The sequence below is a fragment of the Monodelphis domestica genome, chromosome 4 (assembly GCF_027887165.1).
Source record: "Monodelphis domestica isolate mMonDom1 chromosome 4, mMonDom1.pri, whole genome shotgun sequence".
In the NCBI taxonomy this organism is placed as follows: domain Eukaryota; kingdom Metazoa; phylum Chordata; class Mammalia; order Didelphimorphia; family Didelphidae; genus Monodelphis; species Monodelphis domestica.
The window spans coordinates 374,536,714-374,555,315 of NC_077230.1; the positions used below are offsets into that span (position 1 = coordinate 374,536,714).

The window sequence follows — 18,602 nt, forward strand, 5'->3', positions numbered from 1 at the left end:
TTTTATTTGCTCGCTGGTCTTGATCTTGCCCCTCATACTTGACTTTTCTTGGCTCATTGAGTCATCTCCTTGGTTGTTTTTGTGTTATTCTCTTGATTACCATTTGTGGTAAAACTCCCTCCCTATCCACAACTGGCTCTCTACATTGAAAAGAATTTTGTGTCATAGATGAGCTTTCCAGGCAGTCAGCTTTGCCCTGCCCTGGTGCTAGGCCACATGAGCCAGGAGAAATGGTTTGCTATTCATTAGTGGTAAAAACGCCTACACAGGAATGACCAGCTTCTCCTCTCTCCCTTTTATCTACATATCAAGAAAGAGTGCTCATTCTCAGATTAGTGTACTCATTTCGCTGATCTAGGTTCATTACTTGGTGCTCAATTTGCCTTCAGTCACTCATTTCTTCTGCCCAGAATCTTACTGTAAAATTTCTCCTGCGAATGTGATCCAAATCTGCCAACTGTTGGGTTGTAGGGAAGTTTCTTATTATCCCACCACTCCTTCCAACAGAACAAGCTCCACACACTAAAGCATAAAACACACGTTCCCTCTCTCTAATTGGTTATGGATTTTGAAATGCTTCTTGCCAAAAGGATAAGAGATTGAAGCTCTCTGAAGGCTTTGAGCAGCAGAAAGAAGGTTGATTTAGTTGTAGCAGGTTAGGAGTAGTTACCAGGAAAATGTCAGACATGTAGATGAAGAAAAGAGTGCAGCCCTTCCCAGGTAACCCTGCACCGCTCCTTCATCTTTATAAAGAAGAAGTATTCATGTTCTACTTCTGGGATAACCTGTTTATTAGGGGAATGCAGTGTGCGCTGGCTTTCAAGACCTCTGTGCATGTGGGAATTCTTGCTATATCTGCAACTCAGACCATGTAGTGGTTTGCCTATTTTAGGCTCTGGGGACGGAATTATTGAATTGAAATGCACCTGATTATTTTTTTGTGGGGGGTGTGCTCTTTGTCAGGTGTTTGCACTGTCTACACATCCTTATGGTTGTCGAGTCATTCAGAGGATCCTGGAGCACTGTCTTCCGGAACAGACGCTTCCCATTTTAGAGGAGCTTCACCAGCACACGGAGCAGCTCGTCCAGGTATGGAGAAGTCTGAAGTGGCAATAAGACAGCCAGCCTCAAGCCCAGCTTGACCCAGCAGCATAGAGATCTACTTCAGAAATATATCAATGAAAGCAGTTTGCCCCTTATTTAAGAGTGGTGTGGTATTTTAAATTCACTGAAATCCTAGATTCCTTTTTTTAGCCCCTCACCTTCCATCTTAGAATCAATAATACTATGTATTGGTTGCAAGGCAATTGGAGTGACTTGCCCAGGGTCAAACAGCTAGGTGTCCGAGGCCAAATTTGAACTTCGGACCTTCTGTCTCTTGGCCTGGCTCCCAATCCACTGAGCTAGGTTCTTAATCCAATCCTACCATTACATAGTCTTGGGGGAAGATACAGCCCTTTTTGTTATAGCAAGTTAGTACCTGCCAAAAAAAGAGTTCTGGAATGGGGAACCTCTTGAGACTTTGCTGCTACTGTGGGCCCCTGAGACTTAGGGCAAGTCATGTCCCCAGGTACCTCTCTGTGGCCTCAGTTTCTCCCTATACTGTGGGGGTTGTTTTTAAAGGCCCTTTCTTGCCAGTTCTGGTATTGTCTTTAGTGTTTATCTGAATGCCAGACTGCCTTTAGTTATAATCTAGAATACATTTATGAAAAGAAGACTGTATCTGAATAAAAAGAAATTCAAGTAGCCCTAGGTATGAAACGCTGCAAGGTAAGGGAAGAACTTGAATGGAGAAATGGATTGCATATTTTAAGTGTGCATATTTCCTTCATGAATACCTTGAGGAATCATTCCTTTTGCTCTAGTCTAAAACATCAGACTTATGCTATAGGATTTTAAAGGATATGTTTCTTTCCCTCAATCACACCCATCCTGTGCGAGTGCAAACCCTCAGGCAGTTTTCAAATGGGGTGAGCAAGGTGTTATACCCAGTGGATTTGTAAGTAAACTACAAAGTCAGGTATTATCTGGCCTTTTATGCTGATGGCATTCTCTAGTCCTAGCCATGTGGACCAGATTTGATAAAGAGCAAACTGAAGGTGTTTCTGCCCCTTGGATATTCTAAGGTTAAGTGTCCTTTGGTTCGGCAAAGGCTCCAGCTGTCTTAATGTTTTAGGGGACTTACAAGAATTGTGTAGCACCATACAACCAGTTTGAATGTGAGCTTGGCTCTTCTCCTTGTCTCATCAATAGGACCAGTATGGAAACTATGTAATCCAACACGTATTGGAGCATGGTCGTCCTGAGGACAAAAGCAAAATCGTAGCAGAAATAAGAGGGAATGTGCTTGTGTTAAGTCAGCACAAATTTGCAAGGTATGTACATATGGGGTTTAGAGCCTACAACAGCTACATTTTGCATAATCTGCCTAGACTTCAGGAGATTAAATGAGGCTTTGGGTAAAGACAGAATAAGCCATTTTGTGAATGAAGAAAAAAACCTGCTCTCTGATTGGAAATTAAATGGCTCTGCCTTGACTAAACCCTAAGCAAAGCCAGCCCTCAGCCTCACTCAGCCTCTTTCATTGCATCTTTGAGCTCTGAGGCACTTTTCCTTGGTACTCTAGGAATGCGTTTTCACATCCCAATAGTTGAGCAGCCCTTGAGTGAAGTAGACAGGTCCAAGGCATGGAGAAACTTCATTTTTCCTCCACAGAGTTTCCTCATCTTTTCCATTGCACAGAAGTTGGTGAATTCACATTTTTACTAGATTGTGAACTTGTTTACAATGAATGATGTACAAATTCTTTTCTAATGATGGGAATCTAAAGGACAATAAGTTTAGTTCTCAGTCCTGATCACATTGTTGTTTTTTAGATGATTGCCAGACCAGTGGTGTTTAGTCCTTCACTTGTCCTCTTTAAGCATTATAGTGCTCAGTGCTCTACCTGCAGTCTTATTTGAATTTTTCCCTTTGGAATGACACAGAAGGGTAAATCCCCTTTCCACATATGGAATTAGGCACAGGAGACAGACAGTAAATTCCATATTCCATAGATAAGAATTCTTTGTTTCCACTTTAAAATGGAAATCCCTGGGTCATGAGCTCCATTTGTGAATATGATCTCTATGTCCCTCTCTTTGAGAGGCTGATGAGACGCAAACCCCATCTTTCAAGCCTGGGGATTTCAAGCCTGGGTCTACTCTTTTCCTGACCAACTTCGTGTATTCTGTCTATTTTTTGTGTGGCAGAGTGTAAGTTCCTGACCATTTCACAAGTGATGTAGAATATGAATAGTCAGTGACAATCCGACCTACGATCCAGAGAACAGTTCTGTGTTCAGCCCTCAGTATATTTCCTTAAGTTCTGGCAATTGGGGTTGCTTCAGGGAGAAGACCCAGATTAACCTGGCTTTTGGTGGAATCATACTGTGCCTCATAAGGAAAGAGTTAAATTAGTATCTATTTTACAAAGTTAGATCAAGTTTCTTTAAGGTCCATATTTAGAATTAATCCATAGCCTGGCGTCATGGAGAGGAACAGGTAGGATTGTTTGGCTTATCCTTAGATTAGACCAGAGTTAGGACTAAGTTCCCATACAACAGGAGGAGGAGCATTTTTGTTTTAATTTATGACAATATAGTTTGTTTAAAAAATCACCTTGGTTTCCAAATATATCACTTTACCCTCATCTGCCAAGGTAGCCATCTTTTGAAACAAAGTATTAAAATGAAAAATAAAAATGCAGTTCAACAAGACTAATAAATACATCAACCAAGTCTGAAAATGTATTCGGTGTTCTTTACTCATAGACACCCACTTCTCCCAAGAAAAAAGGTAGGGACATTGTATTACCTTTTGTTCAAGGCTAACCTTAGATATTTTAATTGTAGTACTCCCTTTTAATGTATATTTCTTTCACATTTTGATCGATGTGATCATTGTGTATATCATTTCCTGGTTTTACTTCCTTCTACATCACATTTTGTCTGTTCTTCATATTCATCATTTTGTAGTATCTGTTTTTTCTTTCTTTAATAAACAAACTCCTATCACTACTGGGTATTTGTTCCAAGGGCTGGGTGAGGATTAAGTAACTTGCTCAAGGCCACACAGCTAGGAAGTGTCTGAAGTCTAATTTGAACCCAGTACCTCCTGTCTGAAGGCCTGGCTGTCAGTCCACTGAGCCACCTAGCTGGCCCTGTTTATGTTTCTTACTAATACTCTTATATTCCTCTTCCATAGTTTAGTCATTCTCTAGTTCATAGACTTCTACATTGTTTCCATCGGTGTTACCACTAAACATGCTTCTTGAAATATTTTTGTGGAATGTATTGAGTCTTGGACCTCTTTAAGCTGTATACATGGCTGTGGAGTTTAAGGGGGTGGGCTTCTTACCTTGTGCTCTACAGCTGTGGAATGGACATTCAGCAAACATTGATTGAGCACCTACTATGTGCCAGGCACTGGATATAAAGTAAAAAATGCAAACTGCCCTAGCTGAGTCGGGGTTGGGGGAGAAGAACACGGATACTTGTAAGCATATATTGGGCATTCTGAAGGTTTTTTTAGTGCTGTTTTACACTAATGACTCTTAAGACTTTGAGGATTTCCTGTACAAGACAATTATTCAGTAATTAAGGGAGAATGGTACAAGCAATTGAAGGAGATCGAGAAGGGCATTCTCTAGTAGGTGGCATTTGAGCTCATACTCATAGGAAAGAAGGAGCTCTAGCTAACAGGTCAAGGTGAGAAAGACTGCCCCGGGCTGAGATCCAGTGATATGGTGGCGATTTTGTCAGCGAAGAGGGCTAATGTATAGTGAAAAAGAATTAGATTTGATGTAGGTGATGAAGGCCCTTAAATTCTCAACGAAGGAATTTCATTTTTGAATCTCCAGACAGTGTGCAGTCTCTGGAGCTAGGGCCTAGGGGAGTCCAGCCTCTGTGCTTTCCAGTGATCTCCCTTTCACACTCTGGTGGAAGATGGGTTGGAAAAGAGAGAAGCTCAAGCCAAGGACCCCAAGGAAACGTCTATTGCAGTTTGTATGAGTGAAGAGAAGTGAAAGGAGGTTCTGGAGGTAGGGATGGAGATGGTTGTGAGAATGCAGAATTGAGAATGGTTGTGAGCAGGAGTGACAAGGCTGGTGGTGCCCTTAACAGACATAGAATTTGCCAGAAGGATGGATGGGAATGGAAAGATGAGAAAGATAACGAGTTCTGTTGAACCTAAGGAATCAAGGAGATACCTTCAGGAGGTCATGATGGAGGCCTGGAGGCCAGGAGAGGTACAGGGCAGAAGCATAGATCTGAAGAGTCATATTTGTAGAGGTGGCCATTGAACCCAGGGGGATAGATGAGGTCATCCAGGCGGGGGCCAATAACTAACTGTCTGGGATCCCATTCTGGATTGAGCACGAGGAAAGACGGGAGAAATTGTGTCACTTTAGGTTATGTGACTAAAGTCTGTTAAAAGCTCTGTTCATATCAGCACCAGCACCAGCAAGCTTTTGTTGTCTGCATAGAATACTCTGCTAGATGCTGGGCACATAGCTACATTAACATAGCCAAATAGGGAGGAAAGAATGTGCTAAGCAGCTAGGATTGCTTGTGTGATGTGTGAAGTGGCAATGTTATTTCCTCGAAGGAAGTATGTAAAATCTGTCACAAGGCTTGTTCAGCTGAGTGATCCAGAGTTGCTGCTGAACACAGACAACCAGCATTAACATAGCAATGGTGGGAAAACTTGGAATTTTTGACTGTCCATATTTTGATTTCTTGCATTTCCAGATTTCTTTCTATTTTTACTCTTGGTCAAATCCTCCTTAATTTGTGACTGTGATTCCTGTATTTTTCTGATTCCATCCCATTCTTTAACAGTTGAACCAAGAAGGTATGATGAGGAAGTAATCCATTTCTTTTAGGTTCTAATATGATTGGAGAGACGTTGAGACTAACTTCTAAAAGCTGATAAACTCAAAATTTGGCACACGACATGACAAAAAAATTTGCTCCTTTATCCTATGAAGTTAAATTAGACCATTTAGAACCATTTTGTTTAATGAAGGCATCTCCAGGTAATATGCTTTATTATATAATCATTCAGTTGGTAGGAATTTCTCCCACCTCTCCATCTGCACTTCTCTTGAACAACAAAAACATTCAACAAAACTAACCAGCACATCAGCCAACTCTAACATTATAGGTAGTACCCAGGCCTGAGTCTTTGAAAATGAGAGGAAGTATTTCCAGTCTCTTCTTTGGGGCTAAACTTGATGGGTATTACCATGAGTGTGTTGGTAAATGTTTAACACCTAGCTCTTTTCCTTCCTGAAATATATGCACACGCACCTAAACTTTTAAGGTTAATTTTGCATTGTTAACATTTTTTCCCCTCACATTAAGTCTAGACAATCAACAAAACAGTAAATCAAGCCTTGGTTTGTAGCATTTGCCAATTTCTGAAATGTAAATACCTCAGAGATGTGAAAGCCAGCTCTTCAGTTTGTCGGCTTCAACATCCTCCTGGCTATATAGATGCATTTCATTTATTTTATTTTTCTTTCTGTGTGTCATTATATAGACATTGTGTATATTATTTTCCGGACTCCGCTTACTTTGTATCATTTCATAAAATCTTCCCATTCTTCTCCATATTTATTATATTCATTGTTTCTTATTGCACAATCATATTCTGTTACATTTACCTAACATTACTGGTTTAGCTCAGTCTTTAAAATGTTGCTGTTAAGTATTTTAAACCTTTTTTTATCACTGACCAAAAGATTTGTACATTTGAGTCACTTTCTTTGCATTAATCCAGTGGGTTTCCAAATTGTTGAACTAATAAAAAGCTTTACCCAACAGTATATTACTGTACCCCTCTTTGTATGAAGCTTCCAGCTTTGAATCCCCCCCCCCCCCCCCCCCCAATCAGCCAAGACCTGTCTTCTCACCCTCCAGGACTGATAGCAGAAGAAAAACAAAATCCATTATAAACACAGTCAATCAAAACAAATAGCAACATTGGCTATGTCCACAGAATTGCTTGTCTGGTTTTGCATTTGAGCCCTTCACCTTTGTATCAGGAAGTGAGTCACATGCCTCTGGAAACCTGGTTATTAGTGATGAGACTTTAGCATAATAGTAACACCCCACCCCCTACACCCCCTTTAGAATCAGTTTTTCTTAGTACTGATCCTTCCCTTAATCTGCCTTCTCTTTAGTTCCTTTTACTACCACCTCTCCCCCCCCTTTACTGTTTCCCTGGTGTGTGAAATCTATTTGTGTGAGTGAGTGAGTGTATGTGTGTGTATGTTTCCTCCTTTTGACCAGTTTAGATGAGACTGAGATTCAAGAATCAATTACTTTCTCCTTTCCTTCTTTGTGTAGATGTCTACTTTTACATCCTGAATATGTGTTTATGTGTTAGATTTTCCCTAACCTCCCTCCCTGTTTACCCCTCCCCCATTCCTCTTCTCCCTTTCCACTCTTTTCTTAAGATCATCAAGACCTAACAGAACTCCTCCCAGATCTTGTCTAATTGGGATCCCTCTATGACCCCTGCTGATGATAGGGTTAAGAAGGGACACATGTATCATCTCCTCCTATTTGAATGTAAGCAGTTTATCCTTATTTAGTCCTTTTTCATTGTTTATTCATATTTACCTTTTTATGTTTCTCTTCATTCCTGTGTTTTTATTTCAAAGGTTCTCTGCAGTTCTACTAGTTTCATTAGGAATGTTTTTCATTAAGGACGATTTTTCCCCCTATAGTATTACACTCAGTTTTACTGTGGACGTTATTCTTGACCAAGGCTTGTCTCTTTTGCAGTCTGGAATATAGTATTCCAAGTTCTTGACTCCTTTATAACTGGACTTTGGTATGAACCTGACTTGTTGCTCATTGGTACTTGCATTCTTTTTTGGCTGCATGTACCTGCTTGATTTGGAAGTCCTGAATTTTTGTTGCAACTCCTAGGTGTGTGTGTGTGTGTGTGTGTGTGTGTGTGTGTGTGTGTGTGTGTGTGTGTGTGTGTGTGTGTGTGTGTGTGTGTGTGTTTTCAGACTTCTTTCAGGGAGTGATTGATGAATTTTTTCTTTTTCCACTTTGCTCCCTGGTACTAAGAATGCTATGGAGTTTTCTTTTTAAGATTTTTTGGCAGCTGGGTAGCTCAGTGGATTGAGAGCCAGGCCTAGTGTCAGGAGGTCCTGGGCTCAAATGTGGCCTCAAACACTTCCCAGCTGTGTGACCCTAGGCAAGTCACTTGACCCCCATTGCCTAGCCCTTACCACTCTTCTGCCTTTGAACCCATACACAGTATTGATTCCAAGAGGGAAGGTAAGGACTTTAAAATTCTTTTTTTTCTTTTTTTCTTGAAATCTGTCTGGATGTCTAAGCTTTATTTTTGGTCATGGTGTTTAGATTAGTCCAGTGAGTCTTAATTTTTTTCTACTCTTTAGGAATTCCTTTTTAGTTTGTGCCTAAGGGTATTTTTTCTGAGGTTTTTCTTGTAGATATTTTGCTGTCATTATCTTTACCATATGATGTTCATTTTATGAATTGTTCTCCTGGTTCTGGTCATTTCACTTCATATCAGTTCATGTGAGTCCTTCTTGGGTTTTTCCATTGTATTTGTTTCTAAGCTATATTTTTTGAAGTTTTGCTTCTAGATGTTTTGATGCCATTTTCTTTTCTTGTGCTTTTGTCTTGAACATCCCTGTCACCCTAGCAGCTGATTGTAGCGGGGTTCATTTTTGGTTTGCTTCTTGACCTCAGACCAGATAATAGGACTGAGCTCTGCCATGCAGAAGGTCATGACTGGTCCTGTTGCTGCTTTTTTGGGGGTACCGAGTGTTTTGTTATTCCAGGATCACAAGGACAAAGTAGGCACTTACTAGCTTTTCAGTGTTCCCAAAATGATATGATCCCAGGGCAAAGTCTGATTGCTGACTCAATGATCTGAGCTCCTTCAGTTCCTGATCTGGGTTTGGCTGAGCAAGCGAAGATGCCATTGGGATTCCACTGCTAGCATCCAGCTACTTCTTGCTGAAGACATGATGACTTGCTTATAAAATAGAAGAGCACTGATGGGTACACTTTTGTTTTAGTTCCCCTATCAGTAAAAAAGTTTTTGACTATGCAGCCTCTGTGTATATATTCACTTTTTTACAAATATTTATAGCAACTCTCTTTGTAGAAGGGAAAAACTGGCAAACCCTAAGGGTTGCGTTTGACACCATGTCTTTTACTTGTACACGACTTTCTAAAGTTCTTTGTATCCTCGTACATATTCCAATTTAGTAAAGGCACCCTGTGCTAATGAGCGGGAGGGGTATTTTTTTATGCTCTTATTCAGAGGATACTTTATATCTTTCATTTCTACATTCTCCAACAGTTTGTTCAATTTTCTATTTTTTCTTTGGTTAATTCTTCATTTAAGTTTTAAGTTTGTCTTGTTCTGAGAGAACATTAAAGACTCCCATCATCATTGTTATAGTTCTTCAATTTAGTTAATTTCTCTTTTATGACTTCAGATGCTATCCCATTTGTTGCATATATTTAGTAATACTTAGCTCCTTATCTGTAATTCCTTTAAGCATATAGTTTTCTTATTTATTTCTTATGTTTTTACTTTGTCTGATCACGTTTGCAACTCTTGCTTTTTTGGATTCACTTCATACATAGTAAATTTTGTTCCAGTCTTATTTTCATTCCCCTCTTTGTGAAATAGATGGATGCATAGGTAGCATGGGTGTATAGTAGGTATGTGTGTCTGTATGTACATACATGTATACAATAATTTCTTGAGTATTATTTTCCTATCCATTCTGTGACTAATTGTTTAGTCCATTAATATTTAAATTTAATAACTATCAGGGTTATGTTTTTTTCCCTTTTCCCCCATTGTTGTTAGTGTTGCTTCTGCCGAAATCCCCTTCATCTTTTAAGTCAGTACTTGGCCGTGGTATTAACTGGTTAAGCTTAAACTCTTCTGATACTACCCTATTCCCAGGAGCCCTTTTTCCCCTCTCACTTTCCTGACTTTTCTCTACTTCTCAAGTTTACTTAAATTTCTCATTTTAAGGTCCTTGTCTCCCATCCCTTTCCTTACTTGGAAAGACATTGCCATCAACCCTTCTCTTAGCTCCCTCTGTAACTCAAGACCTATAAAAGGCATTAATTTGATTCACCTCTTCCACCTGTTGAGAGAATTTTGAATTGAATATTCTGTTCCTCTGCTGTCTCATTTCTTTCTCATGATTTGCCTAACTTTGGTGAGATGTCATTTGGGATTGTTGTTCAGCATTTTGGAGATTTCTTGTGTTTGTGCCAGAAATTTTTGTTATTTTAACATGATTTGTTCATTGTCGGAGATTTTCTGACTTCTTGTTCCTTTTTTTTTTAACTTGTCATTGGAATTGTTAAATTTCATCACCCTGTCTTGACATTTGAAGCTCAAGAGTTTTTCTTGAAATGTATCTGAGTACTCTGGCTCATGATTTTGTTGTCTTATACAGAAGGTGTGTATAGTTTTCGCGTACTAATAGCTGCATTATGATCTTCAGAGTTTTTCATTTTGTCTTTTCTTTCTGGCAGAGCTGTGACCCTGGAGTTATTGCTATGTATTCTGTCTTTTAGTTTGGGCCTTTTCGTTTGTATGAAATTCGGTGGTGTTTTTAATGTTTTCACGTAGTTTCTCTTTGCCAAATTTCCCTTTATTTCAGTATTTTTGTTTTCCAGATCTGTTAATCATCTAGAGAGGTGATAATTGTATATTTTATTTGTAATTTGGAGATTGTATTTTTGAATTCTGTGTTGTGTTTTAATATCTGACCTATGTACATTCTCATTTATTCTTTGTGGATTAAATTTCTCCTTTGAACCATTGTGGAGTTCTTGTTCCATGCTTTTTGGTACATCCACAGACATGCATCTTTAATCAGGCATGGGGTACTTTTCTTCCCCTTTGTATTAAGAATCCTCCTTTGCTGATTTATTGATTTTTATATTGGGCTTTTATCGAATGCTTTTTCCCTTGTTTCTTTCGGAGATGGAAGGAGTCATTTTATACCTTGGGCCTCCACTTTCACCCCCTACTTTTCTAGTGAGTAGATTTTTATTGTGTCGGGCAGTTGTTCAGACTGTCCTCCTTATGCCTGTCTGCCAGGCACCGTGCTAAGCATGGGCTAAACAAAAAGCAAAAATAGCCAGCTTCCTCCTATTCTTTATTCCTTATCAGTGGGCAGAGTGAACTCTTGCCCCTTCTTGAAGGAAGGGAGATGGAGCTGTTTATGGGAAGTCATGCATGGCATGAGATCAAGCCCTTCACAAGCTTGAGGCTTTGCTGGTACTCATGTCGATGTCTGGCTAGCGCAAAGTAAGCACTCAAGAGTTCTCTAGTTCAAATTTATCCAAGATTGGGGGCTTCATTTTCTTCTGTAGAGACATCGAGGGGGCACCACAATGGTGAGAGCTGGAAGATCTGAATTCAAATCTGGACTCATACATTGACTAGCTCTATGATCCTGGGAAGTCATTTCACATCTTTTTCCCTCAGTTTCCCCAACTATAAAACAGGGATAATAATAGTGGGGCTTTTTTCTTGGTATTCATATATTTTTAATTTTCTTGATGTATTTAGTCACTCTAGGTTTTTCATGTAACTTCTTTGGGGAGGGGTTGAAGAAGTTTTTAAAAAGTGACCAGTCTGCCATTTTTCTGATGTTGTGAGTCAGAAAGCTTTCTGTTTGTCCCTTAAGTTCTTGAGCTGGGCAGCCTAGGGGAGAGGTAAGGATTGGGTGTCAGGAACCCTCAAGCATAATTCTGACTCTGTCACTTCATCTGAACACAGTTTCCTCCTTTATTTAAAGGTTTTGACTGGATGATTTTGCAGGGGCCCTTAGAGCATTAACCTTAAGTGACTCTGATTCTTATTGGAAGCCATGCTAAATTGGACTCATTGAGGATCTGTATTTTTGGCTTTCTTTTTGTTGTTGAAAATATATCAGTCCAAAAGCATTATTCAGTGGCAGGCTTGGCGAGGCAGCTGACCCAGCTATAGTTAACCCCACGGCTTGGTTTTCAGACCTTTTTACCATTTTCTTTTTTAACAGCAATGTTGTAGAAAAATGTGTTACTCATGCATCTCGCACGGAGCGTGCCATGCTGATTGATGAGGTGTGCACCATGAATGATGGCCCTCACAGTGCCTTATACACCATGATGAAAGATCAATACGCCAACTACGTGGTCCAGAAAATGATCGATGTGGCCGAACCAGCCCAGCGGAAGATTGTCATGCATAAGGTATATGATTGCCCATGATGTTCATGGAAGTCTGTGGGAGACCTCTTATAGAATACAGTTACTGGATGTTTCTGTTTTCAGGCGAGAATGTTAGGCTCCCCCCACTTAAAAGTAGAAGCTCTAAAGTCTTTGAGTGCCTTAGAAAGATCACTAGACTGAGAGTCAGGTCACTGTCCTCCGGCCTGGCTTTGCTCCTTATTACTTTGTCTCCACGGACACACCCTTCATCTCTCTGTTCCCCAGTTTCTTCATCTATAAAATGAGGCATTTGGACGAGGTGGTCGCCTTCTCAACAGATAGATCATGAGGCCTGGAGTCAGGGTGTGCTCAGTCTAAATACCAGCCTCAGACGATGACTGCATGTGCACGTCATTTCACCTCTGCTGGTTTTAGTTTCTTGATCTGTAAATTGGGTATAATAATAGCACTTGCCTCACAGGGTTGTAGTGTGGATCAAATGAGAGAATATTTGTGTTGAACTTAACACAGTGCCTGATACATAGGACTCTCTTACAAATGTTAGCCATTGTTAATCCAACCGCAGACCCTTACTGTCTGTGTGGCCCTGGGCAAGTCACTTCATCTCAGGTTCCTCAACTGTAAAATGGAGATAATACTAACAGCTTCCTCCCATGGGTTTTGGAAGGACTGGGTGAGATGACATTTTTAAAGGCTTTTGTAAACCCTAAAGTTTCCACCTGATGCTGATCTTGGCTCATAGACTTTTAAGATCTGTAGCCAGAAAGAAACATCAGGCGTGTCCAGTTGAAATCCTTCATTTTACAGAGGAGGAAACTGAGGCTGAGATGTTACTGTCATTGGCTCAAGTTTATAATTAATTGAGCAGTATTTATTAGGCTGCTACTCTGTGTCAGGCACTGTCCTACATTCTGCTAACCATAGAAGGTGGCATGTGAACCTTTCTTTTTTTTTTTAACCCTCACCTTCTGTCTTGGACTTAAATCTAAATACCCGTTTCAAGGCAGAACAGAGACATAGGCTAGGTTTAGTGTCTTGCCCAGAGTCAAACAGCTAGCGAGTATCTTAGGTTAGATTTGAACCCAGGGATTTTTCATCTCTAGGCCTGGTGCTCTATCCACTGAGCCACCTTGCTGCCCTACATGTGAACTTTTCACTCACATATTCGTTCATCTTTCTTCTATAACATAGTTCTTCCCTATTCCACGATAAGTCTTAACTTCTGCCACCAGGGCTTCTGTTGAAATGTAGCCAGTGGTTAGAGAGCCAGGCGTTCAGTCAGGAGGACCTGGGTACAAATCTGTCATCAGATATGTCCTACCTGTGTGATACAGTGCAGGTTTCTTAACCCTGATTGCCTAGTCCTTGCCATTCTTCCATCTTAGAATTGACACAGACAAAGCCCTTTCTCCAAACCTTTTTCTTACTGGAAAGAATTTGATAATCTTATTCAGCCTTTCTGACTGATTAAGCTCAATGTATCATATCTCCCAGAGTTATTTTACATTCTGAGACCAGCCCTTCTCCCAAAGATAGGTCTGCAGAGAGGCTGCCCTACTCACTACAGTGACCACTTAGAGGAGGCATCGTTGCCAGGAAGTAGATGGTGATGGTGATTAAGCGTTTAGCATTAACCTAGAAGAACATAAAGAAGTTCCGTGACTGACCATCAGGATGGTTCCAGGTTTTTAAAGCTCCTGATGAATTTTCCCCACAAACTGATGCTGCCCTTGGCTTTTAAGGCCAGACGCCTCTCTTCTGACCTTTATAGAATGGTCACTCTCACGAGGATCCTCTGAGAGTCGAATAGCCCTGACTGCTCTTGACGCTGAATATGACAGAACCTGGAGAGAGAGTCTGGTGCTGGGGTCCCTCCCCTGCCCTCTTCCCCTTCTCTCCTCTCTTCTCCCAGTTGTTTTCAGTCAGTTAAAAGCCTTCCCTGAGTGTGTGTGCTTCCATCCTTTGTACCAGAAAGCTCCAGGACTCCCACTGTACCTCTTTCCTTCTACTGAAGTGGCTTATAGATTCACGGAGAGATCTCTGAGAAAGAGACGGTAACCCTGTATAAAATAGCTGCTGGGAATGGTTCATATTGTAGAAAATGCCTCTTTTATCCATGGTGGGGTATTTTCCTTGATGGAAAATGATGTGTGACATATGCCAGGAAATACAAGTTCTAATACTGTCCGTGGGAGCTTTCATTGAATGTCAGTAATGTGCTTGCACACAAACAGGGAAGAAAGTCAGGGGGGGGAAGGCTGAGCTCACCTCTATGTTAATTTGGCAGAGGACTGAAATGGTTTATTTGTACAGTATCATCTATTTAGAGTAGGAATGAATGTTGGGGGCCATCTAGTCCAATGCCTTCTTTTCACGGATGGAGAGAACTCGACACCCAGAGAATTTGAGTGACTTTCCCAAGGTAATACCAGTCATAGGACAGGTGAGATTTGAATCTTGGCTCTGTGTCTCCAAGCCCAGTGCTTTTTACATTGCACCAGTCAAACTACAGGAAATTCAGCAGACATAATGGCAGCAACATTGTTAGGCACTGGCATACACTTGTCTATACCCTTCTGCTGTTTCCTTGAGTCTGGCAGTGATGACACTCTTGCCCTCACTGAGAACACAGTTCGGTAATGAGAACCTTTACTATGTACTCAGAAGTGCTGAGCCAGACGTATGTATGAGTTCCTTCAGAGCAAAAGTTTGGAAGCTTCTGGAACTAAATCAAGGACTAGTTTATTCAAAGTAGGCTGAGAAGTGTGCTTGTTTTTGTGTTACACAGCAACTCTTTTTGGAGGACTTGAGTGTGAGCATGATTAAGATTAAGGAGAGAGACCCGTTTGGGAGCAACCCACTCAAAAGATGGAATAGATTGTCCTCAGGCCACATGCGATAGGTCAATGGAATTAGGAATGCACATGGCAGGTTGTGCAAAGGCATCGACCATCACTTCACTATATTTTACAACATTTACTATATAAATTACTATGCATGTTACTATATTTTTGGTGGCAAATTCCCATTTTCTCCACTGTGCTCAGCCTTTTGGGCATGGTCCTCTGGAGGTGTCCCAGAGCCACCTAAAACTCAGCATGTCCAAAACGGAACTCTTCTGTCTCCTGGAAAATCCACCCTTCTTCTAAACTTCTTCAACTTCTGGCCAAAATACCATCCTCCTTCCAAATCACTTAGGCTTACAGGTTTGGACTCCTCTCCAGCTTTTCCTTCTCCTCCACTTTCTATTCTCCAGTTAGGTGCCAAGTCTTATCTCCCCCACACAGTGTCTCCTGTATCCAGCCTTCTTATTCGTCCAGCCACCCTCATCCCCATATCTAGAGTGGGGCAGTAGCTCCTACTTGGTCTCCCCGTCCACAGTCCAGCTTCCACATTGTTGTTGCTGCCAGAGGAGGGCGCTCCTTGTGTGTGAAGCTCTTGGGTGGTACTCTGTCTCCTCTAGGATCAAATAGAGACTTTGTTTGGCATTTAAAGACTTGTAACCCACTTCTAACTTACCTGTCCAGACTTTCTACACATTACTTCTATTCCTGCCCTTTACATTCCAACCCAACCAGGTGAGTCCATGCCTTTGGACAGGCCCTTCCCTCATGCCTGCTATGTACACTCTTCCTTTACTTCACCTTTTGAATCCCTAACTTCTTGTGTGAAGCCTGAACTCCAGAAGTTGCAGATTCTTTCCTGCCCCATGTCCCCAGGAGATCACCTATTGTATCTTTGTTTACATGTGTGAATATTTTTTCCTTCATCAAATGCAACCTGTGGGGGGCAGGGACTGTTCCCTTTATTCTTCTTTCTTCTTGTATCCCTAGTGCCATCATGTATTGTAGGGGTCGCTTAATGAATACTTTGCCTCAGCTGTAGTGTCATTGAAACTCCAGTAGCCCCTGTTTGTGTCTGTGCATCTCTGTCTTGTCTGTCTGTCTGTCTGTCTGTCTGTCTGTCTTAGAACAGCTGTGGCAAAGTGGACGTAGCCCAGTGGGAGAACCTGAGTTCTAAGATGCCTAGTTTTCTCTCCCAATAGGAGGAATTGGACAAAAGAGCCCTCATGGCTTCCCTTCACCACATAGGATTGTCTGATCGTGTGTCTGGCTGTGCCTAGTATCCTTGCAGTTCTGGCAGCAGCCTTTTAATTCACAAACTGTTTCTCTTTCCCCAGATCCGGCCTCACATTGCAACTTTACGCAAGTACACCTATGGCAAACACATTCTGGCAAAGCTGGAAAAATACTATATGAAGAATGGGGTGGACTTGGGGCCAATTTGCGGACCACCCAATGGCATCATTTGAAGCAATGAATTCTTGAAAAACTCAGTGGCCAATAGGCAAATCCAACCAGCAATCGGGAATACTCCAATATACAGTTAGAAAAGGGTTAATGGTTGCTCACCTATTACAGAGAAAATCAAACAAACTTTAAAAAAGCCTTTGTAAATTTCTTTAATTTTATTATGCATAACATGTACTAATTATTTTTTTTAATTGACTAATTGCCCTGCTGTTTTACTGGTGTATAGGATACTTGTACATAGGTAACCGATGTACATGGGAGGCCACATATTTTGTTCACTGTTGTATCTATATTCCAAGTACAGAAACTTTCAGGGTGGTTGGTTTAAAAAAAAGAAAAAAAGAAAAAAAGGTTTTTAACTCATCTGCCGAGCCGGCAAATTTTGCAAATACTTGTTTTTCCCCCCCATTTTAGTCAAAATTCAGAAGTTCTCATTTTAGTTAAATGGCACAAACTTGCATTTAATGCTGTTTATAAATATTAAAAGTTTCAGAGTTGCTAAAGCTTCAGTTTAAGAGAATTTTAAGTTTATGAAACTTTTTAAATTGCTTTTTTGGGGGGAGTAGGATATGCTAAAGAACTTAGCTTAGTTTTGGAAGGATGAATGCACACCCAGGACATTTTAAAAGCAGGGTGGGTGTGTTTGTTTACGGCCGACTTGATTTATTCTGTTCAAAGGCAAAATGTGATTATTTAGCATGAGAAAAAACAATCCAACTCTGCTTTGGTCTTGCTTCTATAAATATATAGTGTATACTTGGTGTAGACTTTGCATATATAAAAATTTGTAGTATTTTCTTGTTTTGATGTCTAATCTGTATCTATAATGTACCCTAGTAGTGGAACATACTTTTGATTGTACAATTGTACATTTGTAAACCTCTGTAATGTAAATGTGGAGAAGTTTGAATCAACATAAACCCGTTTTTTGGTAAGACAAAAAAATTAGCAAACCTGTGCATTTCAATGTATATTCACACCTTTTATGGTCGTAGCATATAGTGTTGTATATTGTAAATTGTAATTTCAACCAGAAGTAAATTTTTTTCTTTTGAAGGAAATGTTCTTTATACAGCCTAGTTAATGTTTAAAGAGAAAAAAAGCTTGGTTTTATTTGTCACCTCGTGGAACAGTAGCGAGATCCTTTCTAAATGTTCTACAAAATGACTCAGTTAAAAAATAGTGTTTTTTTAATCTTCCAGGAGTAACATGTTTTGCTTATTTTGTGACAGTAAAAAGGACGTGCAAAGGTTCAGCCCCGCCCTGCCCCCAATCAGAGCCCCTTCCACCTTGTAAAGTGTGAAGCCCGCCCTTTTTGTACAGAAGATAAACTGTATTTTGCATTTTGTCTACTTGTAAGTGAATGTAACATACTGTCAATTTTCCTTGTTTGAATATAGAATTGTAACACTACACGGTGTACATTTACAGAGCCTTGTGTATATTTCCAATGAACTTTTTTGCAAGCACACTTGTAACCATATGTGTATAATTAACAAACCTGTGTATGCTTATGCCTGGGCAACTATTTTTTGTAACTTGTGTAGATTGTCTCTAAACAATGTGTGATCTTTATTTTGAAAAATACACAACTTTGGAATCTGGGTTTGTGCTTTCTTTGAACCTCTTTAGTAGAGCCCCAGGGCACCGGGCTCACACCCCACCTCCACCTCTCACTTCTGGCCCAGGGGAAATGAGAACTGAGATGGTGGGGTTTGAAATGGGGACACAGATGCAGGAGCCACACCCCACAGAACGGAGGTGCTCTCTCCAGGTTAGGGGCAAAAGGATCCTGGTTTCTTTCTTTTTTGAGTTTTATTGGTTTCAACTTTTTTTTTTTCATCCTCAATTACTTCTCCCTGACAGCAAACATCCCTTGTGTCAAAGAAGGAGAAGAAGCCATCAGGCAAAGCTAATTTAGGGAGTCTCTTTAGGCCCCTTTGCCACTTTGTAGCAAGCAGACTGACCTTAATCTCTTTGGATCTCACTTTTCCTCCTCTGTC

The 18,602-nt window shown here is 40.5% G+C and overlaps 1 protein-coding gene and 1 non-coding gene across 25 annotated transcripts in view; both read left to right on the forward strand.

The window, feature by feature from the left end:
• PUM1 (pumilio RNA binding family member 1) overlaps positions 1 to 18,203 on the forward strand; it is a 162,238-nt gene extending 144,035 nt beyond the window's left edge. For all 24 annotated transcript variants that reach the window (XM_056795362.1, XM_056795364.1, XM_056795369.1 and 21 more), the window contains 4 exons: positions 964 to 1,089; positions 2,254 to 2,375; positions 12,115 to 12,307; positions 16,467 to 18,203. In XM_056795362.1, the coding sequence (XP_056651340.1) occupies positions 964 to 1,089; positions 2,254 to 2,375; positions 12,115 to 12,307; positions 16,467 to 16,598 (573 nt within the window). In that variant the 3' untranslated portion in view covers positions 16,599 to 18,203. The remainder of the gene's footprint in view (positions 1 to 963; positions 1,090 to 2,253; positions 2,376 to 12,114; positions 12,308 to 16,466) is intronic.
• On the forward strand, positions 14,879 to 14,965 carry LOC130454179 (small nucleolar RNA SNORD103/SNORD85). Its single transcript, XR_008911852.1, has one exon. It is a non-coding gene; the product is annotated as a small nucleolar RNA SNORD103/SNORD85 (small nucleolar RNA).
• Positions 18,204 to 18,602: the final 399 nt, after the last annotated feature.